At 40.8% G+C, this 16,668-nt stretch overlaps 4 protein-coding genes across 5 annotated transcripts; 2 read left to right on the top strand and 2 right to left on the bottom strand.

Moving 5' to 3' along the window:
* Positions 1-1,020: 1,020 nt before the first annotated feature.
* Positions 1,021-7,883, top strand: LOC6549721 (carbonic anhydrase 2). Its single transcript, XM_026981543.1, has 5 exons — positions 1,021-1,239; positions 6,179-6,540; positions 6,707-7,217; positions 7,288-7,424; positions 7,498-7,883. The coding sequence occupies exons 3-5, from the start codon at positions 6,743-6,745 to the stop codon at positions 7,636-7,638; spliced, it is 753 nt and encodes a 250-aa protein (XP_026837344.1). The 5' UTR covers positions 1,021-1,239; positions 6,179-6,540; positions 6,707-6,742; the 3' UTR covers positions 7,639-7,883.
* Positions 7,884-8,061: 178 nt separating this feature from the next.
* LOC6549720 (palmitoyl-protein thioesterase 1) lies at positions 8,062-9,990 on the bottom strand. 2 transcript variants are annotated; one of them, XM_026981542.1, is made up of 5 exons: positions 9,919-9,990; positions 9,156-9,610; positions 8,609-8,758; positions 8,388-8,514; positions 8,062-8,324 (listed from the first exon to the last, which is right to left on the bottom strand). In XM_026981542.1, the coding sequence occupies exons 1-5, from the start codon at positions 9,949-9,951 to the stop codon at positions 8,202-8,204; spliced, it is 888 nt and encodes a 295-aa protein (XP_026837343.1). In that variant the 5' UTR covers positions 9,952-9,990; the 3' UTR covers positions 8,062-8,201. The 2 variants fall into 2 exon arrangements, with proteins under 2 accessions (XP_026837343.1, XP_001977411.2); XM_001977375.3 differs by lacking the exon at positions 9,919-9,990 and having other exon boundaries at positions 9,156-9,801.
* A 29-nt stretch (positions 9,991-10,019) lies between these two features.
* LOC6549719 (N-glycosylase/DNA lyase) lies at positions 10,020-11,510 on the top strand. The gene is made up of 4 exons (XM_001977374.3): positions 10,020-10,370; positions 10,425-10,742; positions 10,803-11,289; positions 11,349-11,510. The coding sequence occupies exons 1-4, from the start codon at positions 10,231-10,233 to the stop codon at positions 11,433-11,435; spliced, it is 1,032 nt and encodes a 343-aa protein (XP_001977410.2). The 5' UTR covers positions 10,020-10,230; the 3' UTR covers positions 11,436-11,510.
* Positions 11,511-11,852: 342 nt separating this feature from the next.
* On the bottom strand, positions 11,853-13,328 carry LOC6549718 (diencephalon/mesencephalon homeobox protein 1-A). Its single transcript, XM_001977373.3, has 2 exons — positions 12,973-13,328; positions 11,853-12,576 (listed from the first exon to the last, which is right to left on the bottom strand). Exons 1-2 carry the CDS (start codon positions 13,177-13,179, stop codon positions 11,989-11,991), a joined length of 795 nt encoding a protein of 264 aa, XP_001977409.1. The 5' UTR covers positions 13,180-13,328; the 3' UTR covers positions 11,853-11,988.
* Between the last annotated feature and the right edge of the window lie 3,340 nt (positions 13,329-16,668).

Here is a 16,668-nt window from a genome sequence, read left to right as displayed (position 1 = left end):
AAAAATCCATTTGCTTAGCATATTAGGCTCCTGATTGCAACACAAAGTTGCTTATTCGTAGAGTTTTAAACACAACTAAACCTAAATTAGAACACTTATTTGCATGGAAAAAGAACAAGGTTTTATTTTTGAAAAGTATTTTTAGAATGATCAAAAATGATCAAATATGTTTAAGAAGTAAAAAAAAAAAAAGATGTTTAACCTATAGTTTCCGAGGTCGAACAACAACAATTATTTATACAACTACTGTAAATAACCATTTAACTTACCAAAACTATTATGAGAATCGTTTACCTCAAGCGAAATATGTGAACCCATGTTGATTTTATACATATATAACATACGATACGAATATTTTGTGAATACTATTTTCCTTACAAGGAAGGCATTATAATGTGAGAACTGAGGGGTGGGGGGAACACCCCCTATCTATTGCCTATATAAAAGATGTTGAAATTAATTTTTGTGTGGAGTTTTTGGTATTTTTTATGTAGAAAAAAAAGTTTTCTTTAAAGGTATACATAATATGCAGAAAATTGAAAATAATGGGAAACTATTATAAAGCCTAAACGCTTTAACAATTATTAAAATTTCTTGTCAGATCTGAAAATTGGTAATTTAAATTCTTAAAACCGTTGAAAATGTGGTTCTATTCCGCAAAGAACCAGTTCTTCGGTATTTTGACGAACGCGTTAGTGCTTTTTGTTTGTGACGGGTACACGTCATTAATTTGAGAACTTTAATGTACTCTAACAAAATAATAACAATTGGCAAAAGTGCAGAAACGAATTGCATATTCCTTTAGAAGAAACAAAGCGTTTCAATCGTAAACTAAGTTATAAATACCCGATACATCGCACACGAATTTCGAACTGCAACTAGTTCGTGACTTTTGCACCCATAAACTTCGGAATCGGAGCGAACGAACCGAAATGAACGCGAAGTGAACCATGGATTTATTTCATTAGTTACCAATCGCAATTCACGCTGCGCGCATTGAATTCGTTTTGAAATTGAAAATAATTCGCTTCAAATTCTGCGTTAGGCGTTCGTACACGGTTTTTGTTCTTGTTTTTTGCGCAGTGCGTGTGTACATGTGTGTGTTGTGCTTGTGTGCGCAGCGGCAAATGCAAAATTACGAGCATAAATAAATGCCGTCGATTGTTTGCTAATTAGCTATCGGCGAGTATCGAGGAACCGAGCGGAGAACGGGCAAATAGGCGAAATCTAAATCAACAGGTAAATATTGCCAGCGAAATAGGAAGATGACACAAAAACTTCCGAAACTTCGCTCTTCCTCTTCGCTCCACACACACATGCGCAAATTAGGAGTGCTCGTGTGTGTGTTCTCTATTAAAAATGTCTGTCGCAGCCAACGGAAAAAAACAAACACTTAAAAGGAAACAACAACAACGCCGGCCGCTTGTCCCAAAAATCACAAAAAAAAACCCAAAAACGAAATGCAAATGAGTGAGCAGAGAAGAGAGCATAAAGAAGAGCACATAGAGCAGCAAAAGAGTGAGCGAGATAGCGGCTGTATTACACATATTGTCTTTCCCCTGTAGTTAATCATATTTTTACAACCTCTCTCCTTCCCACCAGCAATAAATTAATGTTCACGTGAATTTCACACTCCTTCTGCCTCGCTCCCTTCCCCTCAACATCCATGTGAAGGTCAACTATGTGAGTGTGTGTATGTATACGTGTGACCCTGCACTTGGAGCAAAAGCAAAAATATTGTATATTATTGATTTGCTTCATTTTTTGCCGTTTCTCTTGCGGTTATTTTCCTGCTTCTATGCTATCGCAAAAAGAGCAATCTGAAAAACAGCTGATGCAGTGGTTAAACTTGAAATACCCTGTAATTACAGGGTACATCGAGTGAATGTTGCGTGACAAGCGCCAGTAGGAACGAAAATAAAAAGCAATAGAGAACAAGATAGCGCCATCTGTTGGGCATGCGTAAATGTAAACAAGATATGTTAATCAAAATTAAAGGGTATCCTTCAGATTGCTTGATTTTATGTACCTTTCCTCGGAACCTATTTTTATATATATTTTATTTTTTTTTTTAGTTTACGTCTTTTATAAACAAACAAAAAAGTAATTAATTCCAAAATTAGAGTATTCGTAAAGTATTTATACTGTTTATGAAGTTGTGTTTACATTTTGTTGGACTGAGCTTGTCACCCAATTGCAAATTGATATTTGCCGTATAAAAATAGAACGTTCCACATTTAATAAACCCGAAAGATACGCATACATGTTTAAGTACAATTACTACCTTCCCGACTTACTGGGCTAATCCCCACCTCTGACTATCAGGGGCTTTGAGTCGTTAGGACACGTGTTATTTGGTCGATAGCTGGCTCCTGTTGCTCCTTCTGTCGCCTCATCTACGTTGACTTGCCCATATGAAACGCCAGTTGGATGGCCAGTTGGATAACGCATTTGGATTTGATAGGTGGATGAGGTCATATAATGGGAATGGAAATGTAGCTATCCGCCAATGTAGTAGCTCCCATTTGCTCCTGGAACTCCTATTCCGGTCTATGGCACTCTAAAAAATATGTCATCTAAATGGAGCAAAACCAATGGTCGCTTTCGCCCCACCCCGTCTCAAATGAAAACCTCTTCTCAATTAATATAACCTGAAGTGCTGTGAGAACGGGGAACGTGTTCAAGGTTCATCTTTCACCAAACGTGCTACTGTATTTTCAACATTTCGTCGAGTAGTTTTGTGTTTTGTTGACTTATTTGCTCAATGGGGCCATCGGTCAATGCAATTACTTAAGCCCACTTATTTATTGCGGAGTATTTCGCTTCGACCGGCTTACTAAATGAACAATACATGTATATGTAGATACATGCATATGAAGATACATGCGTATGTAGCTACATGCCCATTTCGCGGCCACTTGCGACCGCATAAATTCCGCTGATTCCACACGACCATCCCAGAGACTTGGATCCTATCCGATACGATACGATTCGATTCGATCCGGGAAACAAGTCGCTCATCTGGTGCGATAAACTCCGATTTGGTATCAACCAGGTGAAACTGCTGACGTTTTCGATTCGACATCGTCCCGATATGGTAAAACCAATAACAAACAATAACAGCAAACCAAATAATTATAATCGAAATGTTTAAGGTATGAGTAACTTCACTTATCAATGAGCTTTGAACCTTTAAATTCCAATAGTGGTTGAAAAAAGGATTATGATTCAAATTGTATGGCGATAGATGAAATTTGTTATGTCATTTTTTAGTATGATTCAAAACCGATAACAGGAGCTTTTCCTTCATTTATGACACATTATCATTATCAAGTAAAAACCTATCATTTGCACGGAAATGGAATGAATTTGCAGTGCTCCAGATTCACATCGGGAATCAAAAGTCATTTGATAGTGGGAACATGATTGATTGTCGGTTTGGTTTTTTATCTGGGTGAAACCGCCTAGAAACCGGCCACGCCCCTAATCCCGCGCCCAAATCGCAGCCCCTCCTCCAAGGCAACCGGTGACGCGTTGGAGGCACTTGAATCAATCCGGCACTTGAATTTGGCTCCGTTAATTTTCCACCCATCGAATCCAACCGCCAGCCACCTTATCAATGACCGAAAATATATAACAAAAAATCCACTCCTCCCTCTATGCAAATTCTATCATAATGATAACTCAAATACCGGCCGCCGGTCAATAAATACGATTTTCCCCTTTGCTGTTTACCCACCATTAGTTGTGTAATTTTATGCAGATAGTAAAAAAGTTAAGTGAGATAACCGACATGTAGCATTTAGTGCCAGTGCAGGGAAACGAGGCGGGAACTCATTTTGGCTGAAACCAGCATTATCAGAAACAAGTTTAAATCAGGAACCAGAAGGAATGCAGTTAGCAGAAATTCGGGATACAGGGAATGTAAATACTCATTGTATAAAATGAATAGACAACTAGTATTTTAGATAGCATACATATATCTTCCACTTTAATATTCTGCATTTGGTGCAAACTTTATTAACAGGCACTGTGCGTCTGGAGTATGAAATAAATACAAGATGGAAAATGGATGTCAGTGAAATACGAAAACATCATATATATCTTGGATAAGATAAGGCAAAAGCATCAGGTGCTCTTATACGCCAGACAGCAAGGCCAGTGAAAACTGGATAGGGCAAGTTGTTCCTATTAGTTGCGCAGATAAATAAGATATGAAATCCAATAAAAATATACAAAGTAAAACTAAAGTGAAACAATAGGGAGTAGTAATGAAGGAGCCGAATTAAACGCTTGTAAGTCTAACAACTCCTGACATATGTAGTTAAATAAGAAAATTGAAGCAACTGATGAGCAATACCTGCGTATAAATGAAAGATAAGATACAAAAGAAATTCTTTTTTGGGAAACTGGCCCATCTTGGTGGCAGAAAAAGAACGTGAAGAGCAGCTATAGAGTTCCAAATACCAAATATATCAGTGACGTCGGAAGCAAGTGTAGAGCTCAATAATCAGATATCAGATAAGCTATCCGATCTATTTATAACGCCAGCATTTCCAAATGGCTAAAGGGCCAACGAGCAGTGCAAATTCAATATTCGACTGAGTCAATTCGTTCTGGAAGTCTCTGGTGACCAGCATTTTGGGTTGAATCGAGTCGAAATGAGGCCGCGGGCTCTTGGTGCAGCCTTGGATCGGATTAGGAGTCGGGTCGGAGTTATCTGGAAATGCTTTCGTTGCGATCGCCGATCGTTTATTTGAGTCGCCCCATTATGTCTGTCGTAAATATGTAGCTCGAGTTACTATCGCCCTGCGATAAGCTTCTCGCACGTCTGCCGATCGACTTCTTGACACTTGCACCTGTATGTCGTACATATGTGTATGTCGTATATGTCGTATGTGTCTCAAGTATGGGGCTGTGGCCGCGAGTGTATTCGGTTCTGTATCTCTGAGTTATGAGTGCGTCTGCTGGCGGATTATAAAACTGCCAATTAAAACCATATTTCGGTTTATGGTTGCCAAATATTTAATTGTAGTCGGGTAAATCTGACTTTAAGCTATTGCCATAAATCGATAGGAAACTAATTTGGTATATGGCACACTCGTCTGTGCTTCGAGTTGTTTGGGTGGTATATTAAAATCGAATAAACGGGATGTATTCAAGTTGTAAAAGCCAAGCCAATAACCTGTAGAATATCATTTCTAAACTATTTCCATGCTCTTATCTTAATTACTTTTCAGCACCTGCCTCGAAAATACAATTTGTTTACATGAACGAGAGAGCTCATCAAAATACCTCAATTGGCGATTAATTGTTAGTTAATAGATGAAAATGTATATCATGCAACCATTTATTCTTTCACGATAAACCAGTGTTGCAATAATTACTTTTACTAGAATCCTCGGAATTTTCCAACTTATTATCGATTAGATTATTAGCCCCATATTCGTCGTTCGGTTCTTGTGCATATCCTTCACAGTCTGATGTCCTTAACACTCTATTATTGCGTCGATTGCAAAGAATTTCCCTGCCAATCAATATTTAATTGCGTCAACGTTTCCCAGTCGAAAGCGTGGTTCCATTGTGCCTGCTTGAAATTGGAAATAAAGTGAAAATCAATAGATGAAAATTACTTTATAACGGGACAATTGGAAATTGTTCAAACAAGATGACAACTTTGCGGCCCTTTGATCGCCTGAATATTTAAACATTGACCAAAAGAGGCGGTGCTTCACCATTGAATTAAGACATTTATCGGTCCTTCAACGCACTTTAATTACACAAATGGCTAATAAAAGGCGAATGGGCGTTGGGATTGGTGCATTGGTCGTGGTATCAATTTTCCAGGGGAAGGCGAAGGGCGTCTCCCTAGCACGCGAATCGCAAAACATTTAATTGATTCTGTGGCCGTGAATGGCCGACTCTCGTTTCCCTCTGGCTACTGGAAACTAGGGCTTTTACACACTTGATATTACTGGATATATCAGGCTATAGACGGCGAAAAGGAATGCAGTTGATATTTGTTACGAAATTAGCCGCATACGGAAGATGCTCAAGAATTCGCGTTGCGCAGTAGCAGTTGCATTACTTAAATTACATGACCATTTTTATGATCGATAAGGAATCACATTTTGTTTAGATTCGCAGACTAATAAATCGATTTCCCTTCCGCTTACAGGTGCACTTCCAAGCGGGCTTAACCAATCCGTGGATCTGAAGAGGAGGAGCAGGCGTCGGTCGTTGGAGGCGCCGGCATAGAGAACTTTTCCGAGACGCGAGCGCCCAGCGGAGCAGTCGCCACCACGACGTCGACATCGCCACCGCCACCGCGAGCCGCGCTGCTGTCACCAGCCGAGCATTTGGACGCCAGCGCCGACGATCGCGGGCGTGTGTACAAGCTCCGGAAGAAGAAATACCTGAACGCAGCGCACATCACGTAGGGAGTCGGAGGAGGAGGAGGAGTAGCCAGAGCGGGTCGGGTGCTAGGAATCGGTGCTAGGAGCTAGGATTAGGAGTTCAAAACTGGAAAAAGTGGAAAAGGTGCATAAACGGGAGGCAATGGGATCTGAGATCAAATACTTGTTGTTATACATTGATCTTGGCGCTTATTTTATAAGCTGTGAATAAACTTGGAATTTGCTATCTTTGATCATCTTAATTATCAAAATGTAAATAAATTCTAATCGTAGCCTTCTTTTCTTTTTAGTATATTTTAATTCGAGGAGGAATCTAGGAGAGAGCAATGCCCGTACAATCCCCAATTGAGATCAGCAACCGTGCCATCGAGCACATCGACGATGTGGATCCACTGGAATACCACGGCCACTGGGAGCCGGTGGGCGTGGCCCGGGTTCAAAACACGGGCACCTCCGCAATGGTCACTTTCAGCAAGCGAAAGCAGCAACCATACATAATCGGAGGTGCCCTGGAACAGGACATGTACGTGTTCGAGCAGTTGCACTTTCACTGGTCGGACTGCGATGAATCCGGCTGCGAGCATACGCTGGAGGGCATGAAGTACTCAATGGAGGCCCATGCCGTCCACTACAACTCAAAGTACAAGGATTTCGGGGAGGCCAAGAACAAGCCCGATGGCCTGGCCGTCGTCGCTTTCTTTATTCAGGCCTGCGGTGAAAAGGACTGTCCCGAGTTCAAGAAGATCACTGAGGGCATCCGCATTGTTCAGAAGATCCATACGAGTGCATCGCTGGATTCCGGTGCGTGTGAAAATCTAACCAGTATGGCCTTGAAAGTGACAATTTTATTAACCTACTCTGCTTTTATTAGATTGCCTATCGTGGATTGGACTGCAGGAGCTGAGCAAACATTATTACACGTACAAGGGCTCGCTGACAACTGCGCCGTACTTCGAAAGTGTCACCTGGATAATTTACCGCACCCCCATTTACGTGTCGCGCGGCCAGGTGCGTGTGTTTCTCACCAAGATGATCCTCGAAATTAGATTAAATTTAACAAACTTATTTTTTTGATTTGCAGGTTCAGGTGTTTCGCAATTTGCAATCGTGTCCCAAAGATGAGTCCAAAAAGATAGTCAACAATTATCGCGAGATCCAGCGTCCGCACAAGGATCCGGAAATCTTCTTTGCCCGCAACACCAATCCAAAGTCCAAGTTATGATGTGCTTGCCATGTGACTTGGGTACTCTCTTGATAATCTACAATTCCCGCTCCTAACTTTCCTTTTCCATCCTTCCGCGCAATTTCCTCCGCCCAATCGTGTGTCTCCTATCTTAATAATTGCTATATGTAAACTTTTATCTGTCTGGTTGTCTGTAAGCTGCTTTTGTTATTTGCCTCATGTACATAGCGTTATATATCTAACAAACATACATATACATATATATACGGAGTATTTACGATACGGTTACGTGTATGGAATCATTTTAGTCGGAACACGCGGTTGCCTTGCATTGAATATTTCAGAGAAATATCGGGCACAACTACTTAAGACATCTACAAGAGACGTAATCCTAACGTTTAAGTTATTTAGATAAACAATGAAAGCGAGAAAATAGGAAAACAAGAACAGCAAACCAACACATTTTGTATGTCCAAACTGAATTTATTAAACATCTAATTAAACATGTATAAAAGTATCAAAAAGTCCTTATATTATGGGATAACTGTGGATCAAGTTTTAAAGCTATAGGTTGTCAAAATACGTTCTAGTTGGGTATCATCTTATTTTTCGAGTAGAAGAGGCACTATGTTTTGGATAAACCAGGCTTTGGATATGGCCAAGTGATCACCTTCGACGCCGAGAAAGATAAGTTTTCCTTGTCGATGCATCTTGTCCAATCCCAACTTAAGGAAAAAGTGTGCATTTAATATAAGGACGTTATGTGATAGATATAACTATGTACGTACATCCTGATAGACTTTGCTCTCAGTAAAGGGCTGGATGACTTTGTTCTGCCCGCTGGTGTAGTATTGAAACCACTGGGACTCCTTCGGCTGCACAATCGTGTCGTTCAAGAACTGCACCATCACAAATCTGCAATGCAATGGTTAATATTTCTCAAAACTAATTATAGAACTGGCAAAAAAGAACCAGATTTCGAAACATTTTTAGCCACATGCGCACTTACTTTTTAAGCTTGTGTAGGTTCTCAATGTAGAACTCGTTGATGATGAGCTCATTGTTAATGTCCGCCAGAAATGTGCTGCCTAGGCGGTATTTGTTCTCCATGATCGGATCGTGCCAGTAAGTGGCCTGAACCAACTTACTCTGTACTTCACTGGGTGAAGAAAAGAGAGAGTAAACACGATTAAGAAGGAGATGGCGACATGGTGGTGTGGGGTTAAGCCGCATGTGAGTCCCAAGAATTTCTCGATAACATAAACAACTCTTAAAGTTTGGAGTACAGGCCCCTCAAAACGAAAATTTGCTGCCTTAAACTAAATCAAGTCGTTAATGGGTTTTATCCTATATAAAATTTTTCCTCTTGTGATATATGAGTCTTAGGAACGTTAAGAAGTTTTCAGAAGTCACTATACTCTACACTATCTGAGCCTAGCTCAGATACTCCATTGATCCTTTAATTTGAGCTCGTATGCAGAACATCCAGAACTTACTATATCTTACTAGTATGTTAAGATTCCGTAACCATTCTCTGGGACCACAAGGAGACTTACGGTGCGTAGGCGGCATTGTCAAGTAGCCTGGTAATGTAGTCACAGGAGCTTAAGGTTAGGGTTGGGCACATGGGCAGCCCGAAGATGCCCTGGTGCTGTCCGCCGAGGGTGATGAGGGTCCTCATCGGCGGATTCGGACATCGTTCGGCCACCGCGCGCAGGAACTGGCCGCCCTGCGAGAACCCGATGGCATTGTATCCCTGGGCCAGGCGCTCATCCAGCCGAAGTTGTTTGCAAACGTAATCCACCTGCTCGTTGGGATGTATGAAGAAGCCGCTCTCCCAGTCCATAATAACATTGCCGCCGATCTCCAGGGATCGCACATAGCCGCCCTTTGTCTGCTCCACGATCAGGCTCATAATGGAACCCAGGCTGAAGGGCACGCAGCAGGTGTCGCCCATTCCGTGCCACAGAACGACCGGCAGGACATCTGGATTGGTTCCTCCTTTCGTCGGCTTCCACCAGATGTATCCAAGGACGAGGGCCAAGATCAGAAAAAGACAATATATGACACATATTAGTCTTTTATAAGGAAACAAACAAATCATAGCTTGCTGTGTAATCTTTACTAATCAAATAAGTCTGCTATTAATAATTATCGATAACATGCAAATACGATACCGCTGCACAAAACAATTGGGGTATTCCACGTACTGTTACAGTACCAGGTTGTGCGTGGGATTATTTATACCTAAAGGTATCTTCGTACAGTTTACTTTAAAACCAAATGGAAAACATAAAATAAAAGAAATCTTTTTCCTACCTCCAAACTCGATGCATTTTGTAAAGCCCTCATCGCAGATAACCTTCATCCATACGATTGTTGCCTTCTTGCTTGCCTTGTGAACAAAAAGTGTACATTTTCCAGCACTGACCTATCGGCAAGAATACAAAATGTATATGAATACGCTGAATGGTAAACAAATGCTCAACAGCTGACAGCAATAACACATTTTATCCTGTGAGTTTGTTGCATTCGATTTAAGCTCGCTTTTTAACGTAGCGCACTGTTTAAAAGTGATGAGAAACTATTGTTAACTATGCCAACAAACGGCATAAGCTGTTTATAAATCTTATGCTGGTTCATAATTTAAGTTGCCATAAAAAGCGCCTTTTTTCAATCATGAAGGCTGTCTTACAAGATCGGGGATCCATAGATTTATCCCTCGAAGAATGCGATTTGGAAAGGACTTTGCTTGGAGGACAAAGTTTCCGGTAAGCGCTACCCATAATAATAATGCACATTTTTAAAGCAACTTTTCCTTTCAGATGGCGGTCCATAAGCGATGGAAGTAGAACGAAATATAGCGGAGTGGTGTTCAACACCTACTGGGTGCTCCAGCAAGAAGAATCCTTCATAACTTACGAGGCATACGGGCCCAGCAGTGCTTTGGACACAAAGGACTATTCTTCCTTGATATCTGATTACCTACGCATGGATTTCGACCTAAAACTTAACCAAAAAGATTGGTTAAACAAGGATGAGAACTTTGTAAGGTTCTTGAGTAAGCCAGTGCGAGTGCTTTCTCAGGAGCCGTTCGAGAACATTTTTAGCTTCCTTTGCAGTCAAAACAATAACATAAAGCGGTAAGTGCTTCAATCACATGCGAACCCCTTCTGCCATCCAGTAAATGTGTTTCTTGTTAGCATATCATCTATGATCCAATGGTTTTGCGCTACATTTGGCACCAAGATTGGCCACTTCAATGGTTCCGATGAGTATACATTCCCGACGATTAACAGATTCCACGACATCCCATGCGACGAACTGAATGCCCAACTAAGGGCTGCCAAGTTCGGTTATCGGGCCAAATTCATAGCACAAACGCTGCAAGAGATCCGGAAAAAGGGGGGCCAAAACTGGTTCATACGGCTGAGGAGCATGCCGTTCGAAAAAGCTCGCGAGGAGCTGACACTGCTACCCGGAATCGGATACAAAGTGGCGGATTGTATCTGCCTTATGTCGATGGGTCACTTGGAATCCGTGCCCGTCGACATTCATATTTACAGAATTGCTCAAAAGTACTACCTGCCCCATCTAAGCGGTCAAAAGAACGTAACCAAGAAGATTTACGATGAGGTTTCGAATCATTTTCAAAAGCTACATGGAAAGTCTGCCGGTTGGGCTCAAGCTGTAAGTCAACTGAGACTAACAATTGTGTATGCGCGTTTCTTATTTTATCATTATTTCAGATTCTTTTTTCTGCCGATTTGGGTCAATTTCAAAATACTTCCACAGTTGACTGTAAAAAAAAATCCAATAAAAAACATAAAAAGTGATCTTATGTACGAGTATAAAATTTAAAAAGGTTGTTCTTTTAATATTGTAATGTTAAAATATAATAGAAATATATACGAGTATAGTGTATATGTTATCGGAAATGATAGGCAGGAAGAAGTCTATACTGGTTTTCTTATATCTTTTTATTTCTAAACAAAAATTCTTATACAGATGTAATTGATTACATAAAATGCACATTAAATGTCCGTTATATACATTGCCATATTTGTGTGTACAGTTTGCGCTCGAAATTGGAAATCAGGATATTCAAAATGGCTTGTATTCATCTTCCAAATCCTTCGTTAGCGTGATATACGGAAATATGTTGATTCAAGAAAAAATCGAGGAACAAAGTAAAACCACTTATAGATTTACATTGTATGTCTAGGATACGCCCCTGCAATGGTTTTTTTTGAGTTTTTAATAGGTGTTCTAAGGAAATATCAGATCGAAAGGGGCGAGTGAGCACTGTACAAATGTGAGTTTCAGTATCTGCATCCGTAGCCGTGTCCGTATCGTTGTATCTGTCCGTATCTTGATAAAAGTCCGTGTCTACAGGACCCCATTCGCCTCCGCTGATCCCGACGCCCCCTGAGTGCCCTGTTGTTGTTGCTGCTGCTGCTGTTGGAGCTTGCTGCTCTGCGAGAAGTCGATACAGGCGCCGGAGGTGAGATCGATCTCCTCGGAATCGGATCCATCGGAACCCTCGTCGGAGTGTCCGGATAGGGCGGCCATTCCGCCCAGTTCCATGCCGTGCGACGGCGCCTTATAGAGCTTTAATTCTGTATAGGTCTTCGATAGCTTATCTTGATCCGTGCCCTGCTGGTGACCCTGGTGCTGCTGTTGTTGTTGCTGATGCTGCTGCTGCTGCTGGAATGCCGGGTGCATCATGGTGAAGCTGCCCGCACTGGGTCCATTGCTTACCTCCGCCAGATCGGAATCCTTGCTGGCGGAGGAGAGGTTCTCCGGCGTCTGGCTGGGCGGTCGACCCGGAGCACCGTTGCCGGATCCCCCCTGTACCGCTCCGCCGCCCATGACGGGGGGCGTGCCCAGGCTGAGGCACCGCATCCGCCAGGCGTCCTGGAGCAGCTGCAATCGTGCCTGCTTGCGCCACTTGGCCCGTCGATTCTGGAACCAGACCTGCAATTCAAAGGTAATGTCAAATAGTCAAATTTATTTACAGTTCTTTTAATCGAAAATAAAATAGATCTTTTTTTGTTGGATCTATAAACGTCCTTTTAGTTATGGATATAAGATATAAGCTTTTTCAAAATAAACAATTAAATAAACCAAGTTATTGGGCATTTTTAGAACTCAGTCAGTAGTGTTTTAAATAAAAACACAATGTGTTTAACAATAAAATGGAAATTTAATCCGTTAAAACGTTAAGAACTTGAACTAAATTTTTATAATCCAATAAGAAAAGTACAACAGTACCAAAAAAGTTCTAAATTCTTCACAGGTCTTCAAATCGGATCACGCAGGGTCACGGATCAACTGGGTGGATACTTTGCCTGGTCTCTAGGGGGAATTCACCTGGACGCGTGCTTCGGATAGGCTGATCCTCAGGGCTACCTCCTCGCGCAGGAACACGTCGGGATAGTGGGTCTTCTGGAACAGTGCCTCCAGCTCCTGCAGCTGCTGTGGCGTGAATGTCGTCCGGTTCCGGCGCTGTCGTCTACGGCCAAACATATACTCCGTGAGCAGATCGCCGGGCAGCGGCGATATAAATGGACCTGCCATTATGAGCGCTCCTTAATGGGTATGTTTCGATTACTCGAATGTTTTTTGGTTTTATATTTTAGCTGCACGACTTGAATGCTTTGTGAGTTTCGTGAATGAGTTTTTATGAGTTTCGTATGATTATTATGACATTTGCACAAAAAAAAACTACCGTAATGACATTATATGCTTGGATAACTGGACAATTATTTTTCAGTTTTGAATTTTGTGTTGCTAGATGTGTATTTTATTTCATTGTGATTTCTTTTTCGTTTTGTTTAAGTTACTGAGAAGTATTTTCCATAGTTTTTCACTCACGGCACACAAAACAAAAATTGGGTTTTGAAATTTGATTTTTCAAATCGCCACCAGTTGGCGCCACTTCAAAAAAAAATAGTTGGGCAGTACTACAAAAGTTTATTTCGTAGAGTTGCTTTTCGCTGAGCGTTTGGCCAGCGACTGTGGAAATGCAGGCAGCATCCTGCGGCTTTTATGCAGCTGGCAAAGGACTCGGGCTAATATATACGTATGTATGTACGTGCTTGTGTGGTAGTATGTGTGTGAGGGTGCGCCTGCGACTCGCTTTATAATTAAGAGACTCACACGCACACAGTTACAAATGCAGCTAATTGAATTTTGTAAAGCTTTATTATTGACAGAGCAAGTGTTAAAATAGACTCTTCTTTAAACAAGAATTATAATTTTTTTAAGCGTGATTTCACCGTATTTTAGATTTGATTTTTTTTTCTATTTAATGCTTTTAATTGCGTTTTTAAAATTAATTTTGTCCTGCTCTGTTGGTTCTCCCTATCTCTCTCTCTCTCTCTCTCTCTGGCTGTTGCCATCTCCTTCTTTCCTTGGCCACGTTGCGCAGCCTCCGATTGTTAATCTCGCTCTCTCATTTGTTGCAGCTAAAGCTTTCTCCCTCGGCTCTCCTTTCTCCCCGGATGTTGTTGTTTATTGTCTTCTCGTTTTGACTTCGTTAAATTACGGCACAAGCACAAAAACCTCATAAGCGTTGTTGTTTTGCCCACAGTGGGCTGAAAGTATAAAAGAGCTAACAAAAAAACACATTTAAAAATAAAAGCTTAAAAATTCTATTCTCAAATGATGATATAGCATAGTACTATTATTTATAAAAACTAAATAATAACCAAAACAATGGAATATTATAATCTAGTGTAATCCGAATCCATAATAAAAATTGAATATAATAATGTACTAGTGACATTTTCTTCAACATTTTTGTTCTACTTTTTTTTTGTATTACCTGCGTTTAGAGTTTTTGTAATTGTTCTTCTGAAGTGTAAAACTTTCTAATAATAATATTTGAGTTCGTATTTATTCTAATTTTGCACCACTGTACCGCCTTCGGCTTCATTGTTTCGTATATGAAAATGTACCTGTAAATAATAAAATTCAAATCACTTAATGCTGCCGGCAGCGGCGTCGGCAGCGACGCCGACTTCGGCAGAAGGACAATGACAATAAGGCAACACCCTGCACACACACACACACAAACGTAGCGGGGGAGGGGGTGAAGGACGAAGATGAAGTGGGGGAAAGAGGGAAGAGCACAAAGGGCGCATAAGAAAATGAGGTTGCCACCACAGCTGATGAGGAAGATGGTGACGGGGAGGAGTGGTAAAGTGGGGGTGGTAGCGGGAGAGGGGAAAACACTGACTGCCTCTTCTTCTTCCCAAAACCCCCTCCCCTGTACAAGTGTGTGTGTGTGTGGTAAACAAATGAAGGGATGTAATTTTCTCATTTGCCTTGCATTGTGCTTTGTTTTTGTTTCGTTTTTATTTTTTTGCGCTGCGCTTGCGCTGGAAATTATATTTATTTATTATTTATGAAGAATAGGCGTGGCACTCCACCGCCCCCGACCACCCCCTCCACGCCACCTGCCGTCGCTTTTGTGTGCCGCCTTTTATTTCATTTGCTTCCTTTTGCACACAGGCCAATCATAAGCGAGACCAGATGTCCTTGTGTTGGTGCTGAAGTCCCTGTGTGCATGTGTTTGTGTGTGTGTGAGAGAGTTCTCGTGTGTATGTATGTGTGTGTGTGTGTGCGCGCGAGGGTTGACCAGGATATCGAGGATAACGAGCTGAAAACAAGTGACAGCTCGACGTTGACAGGCTCATTCAAATTACGCGAAATTATCACAGAAACGTTTCATTGTTCTCATCTGTGTTTATACTTTTTAAATTCGTTTTTCACTTCAGTTTTGGGTAATTACAAAATGTACTACTTAAAAGTTTTCTTAAAATATGAATTTATATTTATTTCCTTATTTTATCTAGTAATTAACAATTATTAGTTGCCTTTCGTCAGTTTTCATGTTCCTTTTTGCCACTGTTGATTTGAAATAGTTATGTTTATATGCAAAACGGATTTAAAACTGTGCCAGTTTCGTATATTATTTGTATATCTTTCTAAATTATAAATATTTTTCATTTTAATTTTAAGACTTAGTAGTTTAATTTTGCTTATTATTTTATTACACTTTACCAAATGTATTTTTACTTGCAAGTAAGGAGGCTTGTTAACTGCCATGCTTGCATCTCCTTCTCTACTCTCTACTTTCTCTCCTTTTCTCTACATTTCTCTCACTTTCTTCCTGGCATTCCCTCAGCGCCATTTTTAATTTTGTAATTTGATGCTGGGCTGTTATGCGCTTGTTGTTGTTCCCCATTTCCGTTTCCCTTTGCAGCTGTTGCTGCTGTTGTTGGAATTCATTAGGCAACGCGCTTTCCACCTGAGCGAGGAGTTTTCCCAACCACTTTTCCCGCTCTCTTAATCTCTGCTTCCCTGTGTGTGTGTCCATTGTTTTGTCGCGCTGATTGGTCTTTCACTCTGCATATGTGTGTGTGAGTGAGTGAGTGAGCGAGCGCTCTCCATTGTTGTTTTGCCTCTCGTTCTCGCCTCTTGCTGCCGTTGTTAATTATTTATTTTAGCGCGCTCCTCTTCTTCCGCTTCTCGTTGTCTCACTGCTTTCCCTCTCTCCAAACCACCTCCCCCCACCCCCTGGTGCAGCCATTTATTTACCGCTTTTTGATTTAATATGCCGCCAAAACAGAAACAAAATGGCGCCTGTTCGTTGTGCGCTCATAGGTAGGCAACACTTTTTGAACAGAGTTTTCCTGAAACCAAGTAAATAATATTTATTTCTGAATTGTATTTATGTGTTTCTTACGAAATTCTAGCTATGATAGCTCAAAATTGTTATCATTTTTATTATATTACTTTAATTGTGTCACCATTTCACTTCAAAGCCGATATTTAAGCCGAAAATATGTCTTAATAATTAATTTGTATATATAATTAAAAAGTTTCAATGTAAAACTACACCTTTTTTTAAATCCTCATACTCAGAACATTTTTTACCCATTATACCGCCCAAAGTTGTATTGTTGATTACCTAGTTGCTATTTCTCTGTGAGATAATTTATATATCCTACTTAGTTAGGATCCAGATGCAAATGGTTGCCATATCCGAAATTTGAGCAC

This window comes from Drosophila erecta, unplaced genomic scaffold, assembly GCF_003286155.1.
Source record: "Drosophila erecta strain 14021-0224.00,06,07 unplaced genomic scaffold, DereRS2 tig00000126-arrow-pilon, whole genome shotgun sequence".
In the NCBI taxonomy this organism is placed as follows: Eukaryota; Metazoa; Arthropoda; class Insecta; order Diptera; family Drosophilidae; genus Drosophila; species Drosophila erecta.
The sequence above is the reverse complement of the archived record's forward strand: the minus strand, read 5'-3'. Positions and strand labels throughout refer to the sequence as shown.